Source organism: Pseudophryne corroboree, chromosome 6, assembly GCF_028390025.1.
Source record: "Pseudophryne corroboree isolate aPseCor3 chromosome 6, aPseCor3.hap2, whole genome shotgun sequence".
NCBI lineage: Eukaryota > Metazoa > Chordata > Amphibia > Anura > Myobatrachidae > Pseudophryne > Pseudophryne corroboree.
The window spans coordinates 531,752,259-531,771,657 of record NC_086449.1 but is presented as its reverse complement, the minus strand read 5'-3'; the positions used below and the strand labels follow the sequence as shown (position 1 = coordinate 531,771,657).

Below are 19,399 nucleotides of genomic sequence, written 5' to 3'. Positions count from 1 at the left end.
AGGTTACTAAAGGTAATAGTTTGTGACATGGATAATAAATTTGATGAAATACGTCCCCTCACAGGCTCGCCACGCTTCGGACTCGGTGACTCGCTTGGCTCGCCACAAGGTTACTAAAGGTAATAGTTTGTGACATGGATAATAAATTTGATGAAATACGTCCCCTCACAGGCTCGCCACGCTTCGGACTCGGTGACTCGCTTCGCTCGCCACAAGGTTACTAAAGGTATTAGTTTGTGACATGGATAGTAAATGCAGAAAAAGTTGTACAAACATGGAAAAACCCTAAAAAACATGTGTCGATCTGTCAAACCTTTTCATGTAGACTGTTTGACCATGTCGACCTTTTAACTGTCTATCAAACACCTCCCCAAATGAGACACTACATAGTTGTCTTACATGCATTTAACTTGGGTTGTAAAGTAAATTTCTTTATTCTTATTTCATTACAGTGTTTACTCATGACAATATCATTTGAAACACCAGTGATATTATTAGCTGATAGAGAAAACTAGAGATGAAGTGTTGATGTTGGAGATTGTAATATATGAGTGCAACAATATGGTTAAAAAATGGTTATGGCCCAATTACCAGGCATGAGGGTTGTAGATGAATGACTCAATACATCCCAAGATGAAATTAGTACAAATTTCTGAAATATATTCGAAATCAGGTCTAATTCAGATGAAAGGGAATAGCCCAGTGCCATGACAGGGTGGCAGTGTGCCGTGCCAACCCCGCTCCAAGAGTGCATGATGTCATGCCAGCATGACATCCTCAGGATACTCTGGCTGGCTGTACAGGCTGCAGGGTACGTGCCCGGAGTATACAAAGAACGTGCTGGGTGGAACTGCAGCAGTGATATAGGCTGCAGGTTGCCCTTGCGAAGCACCCATCTAGCCAGATGCAGGGGCTGTGGGGCATCAGTGGTGCCATCACCAGGGCTCTGCGTGACGGCACTGCTTACAGGCTTACACACCTCTAGTTATAACCCTGGAATATCCTAGCAAGACCCTTACCTCTTTCCATGTCTGTTATTATCCAGTCTTAATACTGTTTTATTTCCAGTTGTAAAGCACAACAGAATATGCTAGCTGTATATAAATAAATGTTAATAAATAAATATCTGTGTCAGAACTGGATAATTCTGCATTCCTGGATCTGTACACATGGGCTTGGCAGGTGTGTTTTGTGAATGCAGGAACTTAGGTAGTAGTATAATTGAGTCAGACGATAGAACAGGATGAGCCAAGAGACCAGCGGCGGCTGCAGTGCCGACTACCGTGTTCAGGGAGGGAACTGCCAAGCACATATAAACATACATGTGGAGATGTATGTAACAGGGACGTGCAGTCAGGGGAGGCACTGGAGCAAGAATGATTTGCAGGTGTACTCCCCACGTAGATAAAATGGGAATATGGCTCACTTCCAGGCATATTGTATGCAGTGTATATGATGAATTATCTATATAAAATAATATACAGGGTTACTATAAAAGAAATAAACACTTTCAAGGTTTTATTTAAACAAAAGTATTATTGATATAGTCAAAATACTTACATGGGTATGTAGTATATGTCTCAAAGTTTCTATGACTAAGTCACAGATGTTCTTTGTGTGAACCTTTTGTCACACGACAGGTATCAATTTAATACGATAATCCAATTAATTCCAAACACACCAGAGCATGTCCTTGTCAACACTCACAACAGCTGCTGTGATGCGTTGCTTCAGATCGATTACACTTATAGGAAGTGGAGGAACAAGAAAAAAAAAAAAATCACAGATGCAATGTAAGTTTTATGACTGCAGCTGTTTATGACGTTAGCATTACGTAAGCAGCATTGCGTCATATAAGCAAAGTCATTTCTATGCCACTAGAGAAGGCTTTTTGTGTGTTAGAATGATCAAAAACAAACTGTTACTGTTGTACAGTGGCATTTTAAAACACAATATGGGAAACCTCCACCTACAAGGCAGTCCATCTACGACTGGAGCAAGAACTTTATGAACCCTGGTTGTTTATGCAAAGGGAAAAGTTCTGTGAGGCAACCTGTAGCAGGGGAACAAGTGGCTCGTGTTTGTGTATATTTAAGACTCTGTGTACCCTACTTTGCTGTACCTGACCTGTGAATCCTGCACCTGCTTGTGTAACTGCCTGTGGTGGAAAATAAACTTATCTTGCATTTTACGCTGGTCTATTTATCCCTGTCACAACGCTCAGCCCTAAGAAGTTGACAACATGTGCAAGTTTAAGCTACAGTTACTTTAAAGTTTAAGCAACGATGACAAACTCATACGTTATTGTTCCTGTATTTGGAACAATTGGTTGGATTATTGTATTGATATCTGTAGTGTGACAAAAGGATCACACATAGAACATTTGTAACTTAGTCATAGAAACTTACAGATATATACTACATATCCATGTGTTTCCATAAATTTATATTAGCTATACTGTAGATTTTAGTTTTCAATAGTACCTTCCTGGAGGAGCCTTCCACAGGTTGTAGGCTGCTCCGGTCCACGGGTTCAGTATGTAATCCCGGCACATTACAGTGGCATCCCGACACCGAAGATCCCAATATTGGACGGGTAAGTATTTTAACCCTCCACTCCTCTCTTCTAACCCTCTAGGGGTGTCAGCTAGGGTTTAACCTTCAGGGGCGTAGGTTACAGCTAACCAACCGGGGGTGTCGGCTATGGCTAAACCCCCCCCTTTCCCTAGCCCTAACAGGTACCCCGATATTTACCTTCAGGATATTGGCTGCCGGTGTTCCAGCGCAGTCTACTGAGTGGTGTCAGGATTCCGGCATCGGTCATATGACTGCCAGTATCCCGACCTCTGGGATGCTAAACGCATCCCCGGTCCACATCCCTGATGATAAAAAAAAAAAAAAAAAAAAGGGCTGCTCCAGCATTCACTGAGGTCACCCCAAAGTGACCGCAGCCTGCAGCTGTACTAAAAGAGCTTCTGGAAGGTCTTTCCCCTGCAGCCTCCTGAGGTTAAATCAACTACAGAGATCCAGGTACAACCGGGAGTTTTAACCAGAGAATTGATTGCAAGTAGACTGCTGTCTCCTATCATTCAGAGCCCATTTTCACCCAGATGAAGCAGCCAAATCCTGGAGCACATTTCCTGGAACTGTTCTAGATCTAGAGAGAAAATTCCTTTCTCATCAACTACCATACATCTGGAAAAAGAGTCAAAGGTGGAGCATTCTCCCCAGACTGCCTTTTCGGCAGAAGTGAGAACTCTCTTCCTTCCCATTGGCAACAATGTTAAATGTGTAAATCTTGCCAAGTTGAATGCATGTGATCAGTGTATGCATTTATCTGAACATTTTAAAAGGATAGAGGCTGGATTATCTCATGTTGCATTGTGTGCTAAAATGAATAAAAGGAGCTCTATTTTGTGTGTATCAGTTTGTATTACATCTAACTTCTGAAGAACATCTGTATGTTGCTTTTTTCCAAAATTTTTAATGTGAAATAATTGTCTTTTTAAATACAGTCTGCAGGTGCAAAAAATATCTTCCTGCATCCACAGATGCCTGCATCTGCTTATATCCTGTGACTACTACCAGATAAGTGCATCTATTCGCCAGCTGTCCTGAGGTTGAGCACAGTGTCTCCAAGCTTTCCCTCTGTCCGTTATCAAGCGCAGTCCAAAGTAAGTGGCCAGTGGAGAATTAGCCAACACCAGGCAGTGGGTGGAGCAGTAGTGTGACCACACAAATCCAGGGTGCCACTGTAGGAGCCTGGTGCGGGCGGCGAGTAAACCTCTTATGGCAGTCGATAGAGGCAATAACAGGCAATACCTGACTGTAAGAAGGAGTCCCCCTACCCTACTGGGAACTGAACAAAACCTGTCGTTCAGACAAATTGGTTAAATCATTGCTTTAACCAATTTGCATGAACAATAGTTTTTGTCAGTTTTTCAGTATTTGGGAACAAATGCTCTCATACATTACCAGATTTTCATTCCAACCAGCCAGATCTGACAGATAATTATACAGTGTATGCCCAGCTTTATATCAAACCAAGGTTTAAATAAATAAAAATAATCCATTATTTACAAATTTTACTAAACTGTTTCATCAAACATTGTTTACACACATAAGAGTGCAAAATAGTTATACACTGCACTATCTGTATTCTCACTAGGAAAACATAAGGTCTACCAAATAATGAGATATTCTACCTTACTGATAAAATGAAAGCAAAGAGGGTATGTTAGAAATCCATAAATTCTTCCTGAAATGAATGCTATAAAAGTAAGGATAATTATGGCAGTCTGATATATTATCTTGTAGTTATAACAATATTATGGCCTGATTCTGATTTGGGAGTAAAGCATACACATTTAGCGATAAAGTAAACAACGACGCTCAGTAAGGGTCCAAATGCTTGACGTTGTTTACTTTATCGCTAAAGGGGGGTACTCACGGAGAGATCCATGCTTAAAATCTAAGCAATCTGACTAGATTGCTTAGATTTTAAGCATAGATCACTCATGTGTACCCCCTACAGCATCGCGCATCGCTATCGCTGGTGCTAGATTGGCCAGGCCAATCTAGCACGTCGCTCATTTCACCCGCTGGGTGAAATGAACGCCCCCCCCATCTTCCCCCGCATGCTCAGCACACATCGCGCTGTGCTGAGCGGCGGGAGAGATGTGTGCTGAGCGGTTCGCTCAGCACACATCTCTCCCGTGTATAGGGCTCCTTAGTGTGTACCCACCTTAACTTTGCATCTGGACAAACCATGCTGCAATGCAATCAACGCAATCACAAACGTTTTACATGCAGGGTAAATACTGGCTGCTTTTGCATGTAGTCTACAAATAGTGGTCAGCTATATTTTTACACCGCAATTTAGTTTTGACCTTGGACACGCCCCTCCCAAATCTAAATCTCTCTGCACATGTTACATCTGCCCCACCTGCAGTGCATTATTGTCCGTCCAGGTGCACAGTTACTTGCTCTTTTTTTTGCCTTACTCTCAACTCAGAATCAGGCCCCATTGTGTGTGTGTTGCTATATTTATGGCAGGTAATTAAATATAATGTTACCTCACTCCAACCCCAATTTTTATTTTGTTTGGGAGTTTTTCTTTAACAGCAACAAAGGCATATGAGCGGTGTGAAGGAGGCTGGCCTACTCTACCGGGAGTATATTTACTAAAATGCGGATTTACAGAAGTGGAGATGTAGCCCATAGCAACCAATCAAATTCTACTTCTTATTTATCTAGCACCTTCTGGAAGATAATAGATAGAATCTGATTGGTTGCCATGGGCAACATCTCCACTACTATAAACCTGCATTTTATTAAATATACCCTCTAGAGTCAAGGAAAGCCACCTGAAATTAAGGAGTCTACAGGACATTCTGGGAGAGTAGGTATGTATGACCTAAGGTAATAACCATTTCTCACTCATTGGAAAGTTCCAAAAGTCTGAAACAATGAAGACAATTAAAAAAGTAATATGTTATACCTGTCCCATCTGCTGTTCAATAATTTGATGGGCTATTTCTTCTATAGAAGCCATGACCTGTCTTCACAGTACAGTCCTCGGGAGGAAGTAATGTATTTAGGAAATCCAGTTTCGTACAGTACAGCCTATCACAACAAATACACAAAGAGATATAAGATATATTTAACTAGTCGATTCTGGAGCATGCAGACATCTGATACTTCAGAGGTAACCCTGAATAGGATATTGGGGGTCATTCCGAGTTGTTCGCTCTGTATTTTTTTTCGCATCGCAGCGATTTTCCGCTAACTGCGCATGCGCAATGTCCGCAGTGCGACTGCGCCAAGTAAATTTGCTATGCAGTTAGGTATTTTACTCACGGCATTACGAGGTTTTTTCTTCGTTCTGGTGATCGTAGTGTGATTGACAGGAAGTGGGTGTTTCTGGGCAGAAACAGGCCGTTTTATGGGAGTGTGTGAAAAAACGCTACCGTTTCTGGGAAAAACGCGGGAGTGGCTGGAGAAACGGAGGAGTGTCTGGGCGAACGCTGGGTGTGTTTATGACGTCAAACCAGGAACGACAAGCACTGAACTGATCGCAGATGCCGAGTAAGTTTGAAGCTACTCAGAAACTGCTAAGAAGTGTCTTTTCGCAATTTTGCTAATCTTTCGTTCGCAATTTTGATAAGCTAAGATTCACTCCCAGTAGGCGGCGGCTTAGCGTGTGCAAAGCTGCTAAAAGCAGCTTGCGAGCGAACAACTCGGAATGACCACCATTGTGTGATTACATTTCTATACAGATATGAAACAATATTCTGCACCAATGAATTCTAGGGAACATGTAAGTATTCAGTTTGCCTTTGGGTCTTAATATTTTCTATGCAGACAAATGACATACAGTCTTAAAAATATAAAGAGGTCCATTTTACATAATATTACTGTAAATGTACATGTTTTTATTATTATTATTATCTATTATTTTCAATGAGTCACAAGGGTTCCCTAGCGCTGTACATAGTCAGCAACATACAGGACAACATTGGTATACAGTGAACAATATAGAGATACAGGCAATAACCAAATTGACATAGATACATAATTACCACCCTTAAAATGGAAAACTACGTAACAAGACATGAGAAGAGAGGGTCCTGCTCGCAAGAACTTACATTCAACAAGGGCAATGGTGGAGGACACAGAGTAGACTTGGATAACAAACCAGTGGGTTGCAAATTTTTGACTAAAGCTGGGTACACACTAGACGATATTTTGAACGATTTGTCCGATTCCTGAAAGATCGGATCGACAAATTGTTTAAAAAGTCTGGTGCGTACGCACTGTGAGCGCTACCGCGGCGTTAACCATCGCATCTTCAGTTCGGCCCTACATGCAGGCCAATCTAAAGATGTGGCTGACGCCCCATGCTTACGGATGCAGCGGGAAGCGGTGAGGGAACAATACATTGTGTGGCCGTTAACAAGATTGTGCAGCGTATATGGACCACACAATATAAGTCCATGGATTTCATTACCAAAATATAGGCTTTCACGACTTACTGTTATCTACTTAGTTTTTTTTTTCATTGTGACTTTGTGTAAGTTAAATATAACTGATATTTACTTACAGCACACTTCTTTTAGCATTATATGTCATACCAGCAAGATACAATTCCTATTTAAGTAAGTTATCAACCTCCAGATTGTTACTGACATTGGCCATCATTCTTTCAAACCAGTACTACGGTAAAAGACTCTACAGAATAGTACAGTCACAACAGCCTACAACAGTTGTTTCCAAACTTTTTTGAATCACGGTGCCCTAGAATATCAGAATTTTTTCACGGCACCCCTAGGCCAAAAATTTCTTATTGAGAAATTTAGAAAGAAATATTACATTAAGTAGATCACGTTTATATGTCATCCTTGGGGTCAGTTGTGTGGTGAGGGACAAGATTTGCTTCTGTTTGGCCACATATTTTATGACTGGCAGCCACCAGCACTGGTTTTGCCTATTATATTGACCATGAATAATTTGAATTAGTCCTGGACCACCAACCCAGGGCACCCCTGCAAGTGTCCCGAGGCACCCCAGGGAGCCACGGCACACAGTTTGGCAACCTCTGGCCTACAAGGTAAGAACTCACAGGGTTTCAAAACCTTATTGGATAAGTGCAATAGCCAACAAACTAATCAGGGAGCAGGCAGTTTTTGGTTAAATGAAGATGGGAACTATCATATTATGGTAATATGACATGCGTTGAGAAAGTAATTCTAGTAATCTGGTGCCCTTCTGGCACTCCTACCAGTCATTCATATGCATCCAGAGACATCAGCTCTTTAATAGAAGGATCAGAAGCAAAGTTTTCACTGTGAGTAAAGATGTTTCCCAAAAGTCCCAGATCAAGAAGCAATGGCTGATTATAACATGTTCTGATGCATTGCTAGCATTGATTGCTATAGGCTGCAAAGTTCCCTGTAGAATATGTTCCATTTTGCTCAAACGTGGATTGCCTAGAATGAATGCACTGTAAGCAAATGCAAACACAGTAACATGCAGTAGCCTAAATATATGGTGCCAACTGTTTGTAAGAGTTGAGGGTAGGCCAACGAAATGTAGCCAGGCTGGCACAGTGACACAGTAGTAAGCATGATGCTTCACAGAGCTGGAAGCTTGGGCTACATGTTATTATGTGTGGAGTTTGTATGTTACCTCAATGTTTACTTGTATTTTTTTGCACAGTCCCAAAAAAATGTACTGGTAGGTTAAAAGGTTCATGATGAAACTGACACTAGTGTGATTGTGTGATTAAGGACCCGCTTCAATTAGCCACAGTAATTAAATGCAGGCTATTCAGTTACAGGTGTGATAATCCTGCAGGCTGCACTTATCCACAGTAAGAGCCCATATAGTGGGTGCTGCGAATGTGTTAAAGCATGGGTCCTAAACCTGCGGCCCTCCAGCTGCTGTGTTTTGCTAGTAAGGCATGCTAAAACTAAGGCAGGGCATGCTGGGAAGTGTAGTTCTACAGCAGCAGCTAGGTTGACAGTCATTAGGTCGACAGTGAGTAGGTGGACACCTGAAATAGGTCAACATGAACAAGGGCGACATGGAAAAAGGTTGACATGAGTTTTTCAAATTTTGTTGGTGTAGTTTTCTTCATAAAGTGACCGGGAACCCTTTAGTGCACCGTATCCCCTCGCATGGCTCGCTAGCTTTGGGCAAGGTGCCTCGCCGCACTTGGCACAGGTTACTATTCCCAATAGTACTCCACGTGGATCTTAAGTATGAAAATGTTTAAAAAAATTATTTATTTATTTTTTAAACTCATGTCGATCTAAAGACCGGATCCCTTATTAAACATTCCCTGTAAAACACTGTGTAATATGTTCGAGTTTAGATATAGGTTAATGAATAATGAAATCTAGCAGACTGGTCAACACTGATCTATTATAAACCATCTGTTGCGGTCCCACGATTCTTGGCATGGGGTAAGGCGCTATAACCATGCAACCTGCGCTGTCTTGCTGCCTTGTTACTTTTGTGTGCATTTCTTGTGTCGCTTTCTGTGTTGAGCTCTTTTGTGGCTACATCAGAGTATTTAAAAATGATTCTAAAACACCAGGCTATTTTATAGACTTGCCTCTTACACTTTCACTGCATGACTTGTGTATTATTATCATGATAACACCGAAAGGACAATTAAAAAGCTCAGGAACATGCACACCATTTAAAGGTATCTCTGAAGAGATGGTTGGATATATTTTTCCTTTTCACCAGTTTCATTTACGCCACAATGCCTGACACTGGTTTTATTTAACTTCCTGCAGTGCTAATTATTTACTACTAGTGTTGCTCAAATTATGTATTAATATTATAAATATAAAAGAAGTAGTTCTCTGGCAGAACATAGGCCCTCATTCCGAGTTGTTCGCTCGCAAGCTGCTTTTAGCAGCATTGCACACACTAAGCCGCCGCCTACTGGGAGTGAATCTTAGCTTAGCAAAATTGCGAACGAAAGATTCTCAAAATTGCGAATAGAAATTTCTTTGCAGTTTCTGAGTAGCTCGGAACTTACTCTGCCACTGCGATCAGTTCAGTCAGTTTTGTTTCGGTTTGACGTCACAAACACACCCAGCGTTCGCCCAGACACTCCCCCGTTTCTCCAGCCACTCCCGCGTTTTTCCCAGAAACGGCAGCGTTTTTTTCACACACTCCCATAAAACGGCCAGTTTCCGCCCAGAAACACCCACTTCCTGTCAATCATACTACGATCACCAGAACGAAGAAAAAACTCGTAATGCTCACCAAACTTCTTAGCAAATTTACTTGGCGCAGTCGCAGTGCGAACATCGCGCATGCGCAATTAGCGGAAAATCCCTGCGATGCGAAGAAAATTACCGAGCGAACAACTCTGAATGAGGGCCATAATCTGAAATAGCAATATCTGATATAAGGACTACAGATATCTGCAATGACACTTCATGTAGCTGTAGAAAAGAAAGACGAAACGTGATGGCATCTAATTGATGTGTGTTTTGTTTTTTGTTCTTTTTTTAAACTGCCATCTTCTTTTCTACAGTTCAATCTCTGGTTGTAGGCAAAGTGCAATCAGAACATTAGCACCACATCACCAAATTGACTTGCACTCCATAGAGGTGAAAAGTAGTATTTATTAAAAACGTTAAAAAAATGTATGGATATGCATTAAAATAAAGGTGGAGATAATGCTCCAAATGTCAGTGAACAGAGATGTTCCTCACCAAGGACATTCAAAATCCAACGTCCGTGTAAAGAGAAATTTCCTACATTCAAGTGTATACTCTTAAATGAGGCAGTATGAAAATAATCCTGCTTTTAAATAGAAATTCTAGTGACACAACCAATCTACTATAAATTGTAGCTTTTTTAAGGAAAAAGATTATCTATTCAGAAATACAATGTTACCTGCAATATAAAATGTAACTTGGCTACCAAAGGGAAAATCAAATATGTATTGAAAGCAACAGTCGATGCAATTAGACTCACCTCACTGAGTCCGTGCGACTATATGCCACACTTACGTTAGCTCCAGACTCACTGATTTTTGTTTGCAGCCCCATAGCGCTGTGTGCAAAAACATGTGCATTCGGGGTGGGATCGAACCACGAAGGAGCGAGATGAAATACCATTGCCAATGTTTTCATTACGCTGCAACAGCAACTACAAAGGACCTTATAAAGAGGATGTACAGATGGGTCCACGTTTATCTTGACCTTTAATAGGATTAACTGAGACTGGCCAGTCGGACTTAATCCCCTGCTGTATTGTTCTCTGTATTGTATTGCAGCTGAGAACAATAGATGAATGGTTTATGTTAATAAGTCATGTTGTGCCTAGGCGCAGAAAACTAGTCAAGATAACCGTGGACCCATCTGTAGTTATGTGACACGACCGCTGGTCTCTATACCGACGCCGGAATCCCGCCCGATTGCCAGCACGACAGTCGGCATGCCGACTAAAAGGGACTATTCTCACTCATAGAGTGGGAAAAGAACCTGTGGCGAGTCCAGCTTTGTTGCGCTCGCCCTCCCACCCCCGCCAGCAACTAAAGCTGGGGATCCCTGCGTTGGTATGGTCACCCAAACCCAACCCTTATAAAGTGCCACATGCTGTTAAGAGGCTAGCATATTATTACCCCCCCAATAAAAATAAAAAAAACAAGGAAAAGGTTATACATCAAAATAAAGAACAGGGTAATAATGTATAGTGTATGTCTATGTTAAATTTTAAAATATGATTAGAATATTATCGGACAGTCTGTTTAAGCAATATGGCTTTGTTTTTAGCGTACATAGCCATCACTGATAGAAGTATTGGAGCATAAAGGGGGGTACACACGGAGCGATAATCTAAGCAATCTGACTAGATTGCTTAGATTTTCAGCAACATCGCTCCGTGTGTAGCCCCCTCAGCGATAGCGATGCGCGGCCCCGCACATCGCTATCGCTGCTGCTAGATTGGCCTGCATGCAGGCCAATCTAGCGGGTCGCTCACTTCACCCGCTGGGTGAAATGAGCGGCCCCCCCATCTCCCCCCGCACGCTCAGCACAGATCGCGCTGTGCTGAGCGCCGGGAGAGATGTGTGCTGAGCGGTTCGCTCAGCACACATCTCTCCCAAATCGGGCCGTGAGTACTGGCCTTAAGAATACAGGCAGATGTCTTTGCATAAGGTAAATCCCCCTCTTTTCTCTTTAAGTACACAGAAAAAATAGGATTTTAATTACCTACCGGTAAATCCTTTTCTCGTAGTCCATAGGGGATACTGAGAATACATTTAGTACCAAGGGATATAGACGGGTCCACTAGGAGCCATGGGCACTGTAGAAGTTTTATTAGGTGTGCTGGCTCCTCCCTCTATGCCCCTCCTACCAAACTCAGTCTAGGAAACTGAGGAGACAGACATACTTTGGGAGAAGGATATAGATAAAGAAAGTGGTGAGATTTCGAACCAGCGCAACCATAAGAGGAAAGCCATGTTAACCAAACATGTAAACAGGAACAGCAACAGCTGAACCAAACAAGAATACTTAACCAAGTAACAATGCAGGAAGAACGAAGCACCAGGCGGGCGACCAACATCCCCTACGGACTACTAGAAAAGGATTTACCGGTAAGTAATTAAAATCCTATTTTCTCTTTCGTCCTTGGGGATACTGGGAATCCATTTAGTACCATAGGGAAGTATCAAAGCTCCCAAACAGGGTGGGAGAGTGCTGAGGTTCCTGCAGAACTGATTGACAAAACTGAAGGTCCTATGAGGACAAAGTATCGAACGTGTAAAACTTAGCAAACGTGTTCGATCCTGAACAAGTAGCTACTCGGCAGAGCTGTAAAGCCGAGACACCCCGGGCAGCCGCCCAAGAAGAACCCACCGACCTAGTAGAGTGGGCCTGTACAGATTTTAGAACTGGCAAGCCTGCCATGGAATAAGCATGCTGGATAGGGAGCCTGATCCAGCGTGCAATTGACTGCTTTGAAGCAAAACAACTCATTTTATTGGGATCATAGAGAACAAACAGCGAGTCCGATTTCCTGTGACGAGCTGTTCTCTTTACACAGACCTTCAAAGCCCTCACAACAGCCAAAGACTTTGAAGTAGCAGAGGTGTCTGTAACAACCGGAACCACAATAGGTTGGTTTATGTGAAACGCGGACACCACCTTAGGAAGAAATTGCTGACGAGTTCAGCTCTGTCCTCATGGAAAACTAGGTAGGGGCTCTTGTAAGACCACGACCCCAACTCCGACACACGTCTTGCTGAAGCCAAGGCCAACAGTGAGACGGTCTTCCACGTAAGGTGCTTTACGTCTACCTCCTGTAAAGGTTCAAACCAGTCCGATTGGAGGAACTGCAGCACCAAATTGAGATTCCAAGGTGCCGTGCGAGGCACATAGGGAGGTTGGATGTGCAGAACACCTTTCAAGAAAGTCTGGACCTCAGGTAGAGAAGCCAATTGTTTCTGAAAGAAAACAGACAAGGCCGAAATCTGGACTTTTAAAGAGCCTAGACGTAGGCCCACATCCACTCCCGACTGCAGAAAAAGCAGGAAACGTCCCCAATGAAATTCCACAGCAGAATAAGGTCTACTCTCACACCAAGAGACATATTTCCTCCAGATATGGTGGTAATGTTTAGACCTGTGATGGCTAACCTTGACACTCCAGCTGTTGTTGAACTACACATCCCAGCATGCCCTGCTAGTTTTGCTATTTGGCCATGCTAAAACTGTAGCAGGGCATGCTGGGATGTGTAGTTCAACAACAGCTGGAGTGCCAAGGTTAGCCATCACTGGTTTAGACATTACCCCCTTCCTGGCTTGGATCATAGTCAGGATGACCTTGTCAGGAATCCCTCTCTTGGCTAGAATCAGCCGTTCAACTTCCATGTCATTAAACGTAGCCGCGGTAAGTCTCGATAGATGAACGGGCCCTGCTGCAGAAGATCCTCGAGAAGAGGTAGAGGCCACGGATCTTCGAGAAGCATCTTGAGAAGATCCGTATACCAGGCCCTTCGTGGGCCAGTCCGGAGCAATGAGGATTACCTGAACCTTTTCCCTTTTAATTCTTTTTAGAATTCTTGGGATCAGAGGAAGCGGAGGAAACACGTACACCACGTGGTAGGCCCACGGAGTTGTCAGAGCGTCTACCGCCACTGCTTGTGGGTCTCTCGACCTGGAACAATACCACTTGAGCTTTTTGTTGAGTCGAGAGGCCATCATGTCGATTTGTGGATCCCCACCGACACGTCAACCACCGGAACACCTCCGGGTGAAGGCCCCAATCCCCTAGGTGCAGGTTGTGTCTGCTGAGGAAGTCTGCTTCCCAGTTGTCTACTCCCGGGATGAAGACAGCCGTCAACGCCACTGCGTGTTTTACCGCACAGAGGAGAATTCTTGACACCTCTGACATTGCGGCTCTGCCATTTCGGTTTATGTATGTCACTGCCGTCACATTGTCAGACTGGACCTGAATAGCCTGATTCTGAAGATGAAATGTGGCCTGCTGTAGGGCGTTGTAGATCCTGAGTTCCAGGATGTTTATTGGAAGGACGATTTCCTGACTTAACCATATGCCCTGAAACTGCACCCTCTGGGTGACTGCGCCGCAACCTCTGAGGCTTGCGTCTGTGGTTAGCAGTATCCAATTCTGAATCCCGAACCTCCTACCCTCGACGAGGTGCGATGTGTGTAACGCAGGTTTTGAGGAAGCAAAGCCTGAGCTCTGTGCCTGTGAACCGGCAGTAGCTGGTTTTCGTGGTTTACCTCTAGCACCTCTGGTGGCGGCAGAGTAACCTCTGGCCTTGCCCCTAAACTAGGCCGCCCAAAAGGACTGTAAATTGGAACCTGAACAGACCTTCCCAGCTGGGGGAGCTGCAGAAGGTAGGTATGTGGACTTACCCGCAGTAGCTTTGAAGATCCATTTGTCTAGTTCATCTCCAAATAAAGCCTCGCCGGTGAAAGGTAAGCCTTCCATGCCTTTCCTGAAGTCCGCATCCGCAGTCCACAGGAGCAGCCATAAATTCCTGCGTGCAGACACTGCCATAGCTGTAGTACGTGCATTAAGCAAGCCTATCTCTTTTATGGCTTCCACCATAGAGTTCGCAGAGTCCTGTATATGATGTAGGAGCAAAATAATCTTCCGTTGAGGTAAGGTATCTAACCCCTTAATTAGGTCACCCGACCATTTAGCAATGGCTCGCGTAATCCACCCACATGCTATAGTGGGTCCCTGGGCCACCCCTGCAGCTGTATACAAAGATTTGAGCATAGTCTCAATTTTGCGATCAGCCGTGTCTTTTAGGGAGGCTGCACCCGGGACAGGCAATACAATCTTTTATGAGAGCCTGGAGACCGATGCATCCACTACCGGTGGATCTTCCCATTTTTTCCTATCCTTAGGAGGAAAAGGAAAAGATGATAACAACTGTTTAGGGATTTGAATTTTTTTTAATCTGGATTAACCCACGGTTCTTCAAACAGGGTATTTAGTTCCTTTGACACAGGAAAATACAATTACCTACCGGTAAGTCCTTTTCACGTAGTCCGTAGAGGATGCTGGGGTCCACATTAGTACCATGGGGTAAAGACAGGTCCACTAGGAGCCATTGGCACTTTAAGAGTTTGAGAGTGTGGGCTGGCTCCTCCCTCTATGCCCCTCCTACCAGACCCAGTCTAGAAACTGTGCCCGAGGAGACGGACATCTTCGAGAGAAGGATTACACAGATAGTGGCGTATTCGGGTGTGGTATGGTATGCGGGCGGTCGGGCTCCCGGCGACCAGCATACCGGCGCCGGGAGCCAGACCGCCGGCTTACCGACAGTGTGGCGAGCGCAAATGAGCCCCTTGCGGGCTCGCTGCGCTCGCCACGCTATTTTATTCTCCCTCCAGGGGGGTCGTGGACCCCCAAGAGGGAGAATAAGTGTTGGTATACCGGCTGTCGGGATTCCGGCGCCGGTATACTGTGCGCCGGGATCCCGACAGCCGGCATACTGAAGACCACCCGGCGTATTCATACCAGCTCACACACACAAGGCAACCCAAGCTAACTAGTTGAAACATCAGCAACGGCTTAATAGGATTACTTACCAAGTAACAAAACAGTACTTACCCAGAACTAAGCAGTACTGAACTAAATAACCACTGCAGGATAACGAAGCGCTGGGAGGGCGCCCAGCATCCTCTACGGACTACGAGAAAAGGATTTACCGGTAGGTAATTAAAATCCTATTTTCTCTTACGTCCTAGAGGATGCTGGGGTCCACATTAGTACCATGGGGATGTACCAAAGCTCCCAGAACGGGAGGGAGAGCGCAGAGGCTACTGCAGAACTGCTTGACCAAACTTAAGGTCCTCAGAGGCCAAAGTGTCGAACTTGTAAAACTTTGCGAACGTGTTCGACCCCGACCAAGTAGCTGCTCGGCAGAGTTGTAATGCCGAGTCACCCTGGGCAGCCGTAGATCCCAAGGCGCCGTAGGTGGTACAAAGGGAGGTTGGATGTGCAGAACTCCCTTCAAAAAAGTCTGAACCTCAGGGAGGGCAGCCAACTGTTTCTGGAAGAAAATGGATAGGGCCGAAATTTGGACCTTTATGGATCTCAACCTCAGGCCCATATCCACACCTGTTTGCAGGAAGAGGAGAAAACGTCCCAGTTGAAATTCCACCGCAGGAAACTTTTTGGACTCGCACCAAGATACATATTTTTTCCAAATACGATGGTAATGTTTAGACGCTCCTTTCCTAGCCTGTATCAGGGTAGGAATAACCTTGTTCAGAATGCCCTTCCGAGCTAGTATCTGGCGTTCAACCTCCATGCCGTCAAACGTAGCCGTGGTTAGTCTTGATAGGCAAACAGCCCCTGCTGCAGCAGGTCCTCCCAAAGAGGAAGAGGCCTTGGCTCTTCTAGCGTAAATCCAGAAGATCCGAGTACCAAGCCCTTCTTGGCCAGTCCGGAGCAATGAGGATTGCCTGAACTCCTGTTCTTCAGATGAGTTTGAGAACTCTTGGAATGAGTGGAAGTGGAGGAAACACGTACACAGACTGGAACACCCACGGAGTCACTAGGGCGTCCACTGCTTGCGGGTCCCTCGACCTGGAACAATACCGCCGAAGCTGCTTGCTGAGATAAGAGGCCATCATGTCGATTTGGGGTACGCAACAAAGATCTGTTACCTCCTTGAACACCTCCGGATGGAGACCCCACTCCCCTGGATGGAGATCGTGTCTGCTGAGGAAGTCCGATTCCCAGTTGTCTACTCCCGGAATGAAGATTGCTGACAGCGCCAACGCGTGCTTTTCTGCCCAGAGGATGATTTTTGTTACCTCTGACATTGCAGCTCTGCTCTTCGTTCCGCCTTGTCGGTTTATGTAAGCCACTGTCGTAACGTTGTCCGACTGTACTTGAACGACCCGATTTCTCAGAAGATTGGCCGCTTGGAGAAGACCGTTGTATACGGCTCTTAGTTCTAGAATGTTTATCGGCAGGCTGGCTTCCAGACTGGACCACTTTCCTTGGAAGGTTTCCCCTTGTGTTATTGCGCCCCAGCCCCGGAGACTTGCATCCGTGGTTAGAAGGATCCAGTCCTGAATACCGAACCTGCGGCCCTCCGAAGGTGAGGTAATTGCAGCCACCAAAGGAGTGAAATCCTGGCCTTTGGCGACAGACGTATTCTCTGGTGCATGTGTAGATGGGATCTCGACCACTTGTCTAGGAGATCCAGTTGGAATGAGTGAGCATGAAACCTCCCATACTGCAGAGCCTCGTGAGAGGCCACCATCTTCCCCAGAAGGCAAATGCACTGATGAACCGACACCTGGGCTGGCTTCAGGCCCTCCCGGACCATTGTTTGTATCACCAACAATTTTTCCTTTGGAAGAAACACCCTCTGCAACTCTGTGTCGAGGATCATTCCCAGAAAGGACAAACTCCTGGTTGGTTCCAAATGTCATTTTGGGATATTCAGGATCCAACCAGGTTCCTTGAGAAGCTGGGTCATGAGAGTTATTGACTGAAACAGCTTCTTCTTGGATGATGCCTTTATCAGCAGATCGTCCAGATATGGAATTATGTTCACCCCCTGCCTGCGGAGGAGAACCATCATTTCTGCCATCACCTTGGTGAAAACCCTTGGTACTGTGGAGAGTCCGAATGGTAGGGCCTGGAACTGAAAATACCAGTCCAACAGAGCGAATTGGAGATAAGCTTGATGCGGCAGCCAAATCGGAATGTGAAGGTACTCATCCTTGATATCCAGGGATACCAGGAATTCCCCCTCTTCCAGACCTGATATCACTGCCCTTAGAGACTCCATTTTGAACTTGAACTCCCTCAGAAAGGGGTATAGTGACTTTCAGTTCAGAATGGGCCTGACCGAACCATCCGGTTTCGGTACCACGAAAAGGTTTGAATAATAACCTGTGTTCTGCATTTGAGGAGGGGCTGGTACAATGACCTGTGCCTCTACCAACTTCTGGATGGCTCCCTGTAGAGTAGCCCTGTCTGCCGACAAAGCTGGCAATCCCGATGTGAAGAACCGATGAGGAGGGAGATCTTGAAATTCCAGCCAGAACCCCTGGGACACAATATTTAGTTCCCAGTGGTCCAGGCCGGACGACACCCAGACGTGACTGAAATGTCTGAGTCTCGCCCACACCGGCCCTACCTCCAGGCTGTGCTGTCCACCGTCATGCGGAGGACTTTGGCGCACCTGAAGTAGGCTTCTGTTCTTGGGAACCTGCCGCAGCAGGTTTCTTGGACTTTGGTCAGCCCCCTCTATAGAAGGTGTTGGCCGGTTTGGTCTTTCTTGGTTTAGAAACCCGAAAGGACTGAGATGCAGGTGAAGAAAAAGGTTTCTTTATAGCAGGAGCTGCTGAGGGAAGAAAATAAGATTTTACTTACCGATAAATCTATTTCTCGTAGTCCGTAGTGGATGCTGGGACTCCGTAAGGACCATGGGGAATAGCGGCTCCGCAGGAGACAGGGCACAAAATAAAAGCTTGAGATATCAGGTGGTGTGCACTGGCTCCTCCCCCTATGACCCCCCTCCAAGCCAGTTAGGATACTGTGCCCGGACGAGCGTACATAATAAGGAAGGATATTGAATCCCGGGTAAGACTCATACCAGCCACACCAATCACACCGTACAACTCGTGATCTGAACCCAGTTAACAGTATGATAAATTTAAAGGAGCCTCTGAAAAGATGGCTCAACAATAATAACCCGAATTTTTTGTAACAATAACTATATACAAGTATTGCAGACAATCCGCACTAGGGATGGGCGCCCAGCATCCACTACGGACTACGAGAAATAGATTTATCGGTAAGTAAAATCTTATTTTCTCTAACGTCCTAAGTGGATGCTGGGACTCCGTAAGGACCATGGGGATTATACCAAAGCTCCCAAACGGGCGGGAGAGTGCGGATGACTCTGCAGCACCGAATGAGAGAACTCCAGGTCCACCTCAGCCAGGGTATCAAATTTGTAGAATTTAGCAAACGTGTTTGCCCCTGACCAAGTAGCTGCTCGGCAAAGTTGTAAAGCCGAGACCCCTCGGGCAGCCGCCCAAGATGAGCCCACTTTCCTTGTGGAATGGGCTTTTACTGATTTTGGCTGTGGCAATCCTGCCACGGAATGTGCAAGCTGAATTGTACTACAAATCCAACGAGCAATCGTCTGCTTTGAAGCAGGAGCACCCAGCTTGTTGGGTGCATACAGGATAAACAGCGAGTCAGTTTTCCTGACTCCAGCCGTCCTGGAAACATATATTTTCAAGGCCCTGACAACGTCCAGCAACTTAGAGTCCTCTAAGTCCCTAGTAGCCGCAGGTACCACAATAGGTTGGTTCATGTGAAATGCAGAAACCACCTTAGGTAGAAATTGAGGAC

General features: G+C 45.0%; 1 protein-coding gene across 4 annotated transcripts in view; it reads right to left on the bottom strand.

Moving 5' to 3' along the window:
* Nucleotides 1-19,399, bottom strand: part of NR2C1 (nuclear receptor subfamily 2 group C member 1) — a 172,460-nt gene that overhangs the window by 121,108 nt on the left and 31,953 nt on the right. For all 4 annotated transcript variants that reach the window (XM_063927605.1, XM_063927603.1, XM_063927606.1 and 1 more), the window contains exon 2: nt 5,500-5,624. In XM_063927605.1, coding sequence (XP_063783675.1) covers nt 5,500-5,553 — 54 coding nt within the window. In that variant the 5' untranslated portion in view covers nt 5,554-5,624. The remainder of the gene's footprint in view (nt 1-5,499; nt 5,625-19,399) is intronic.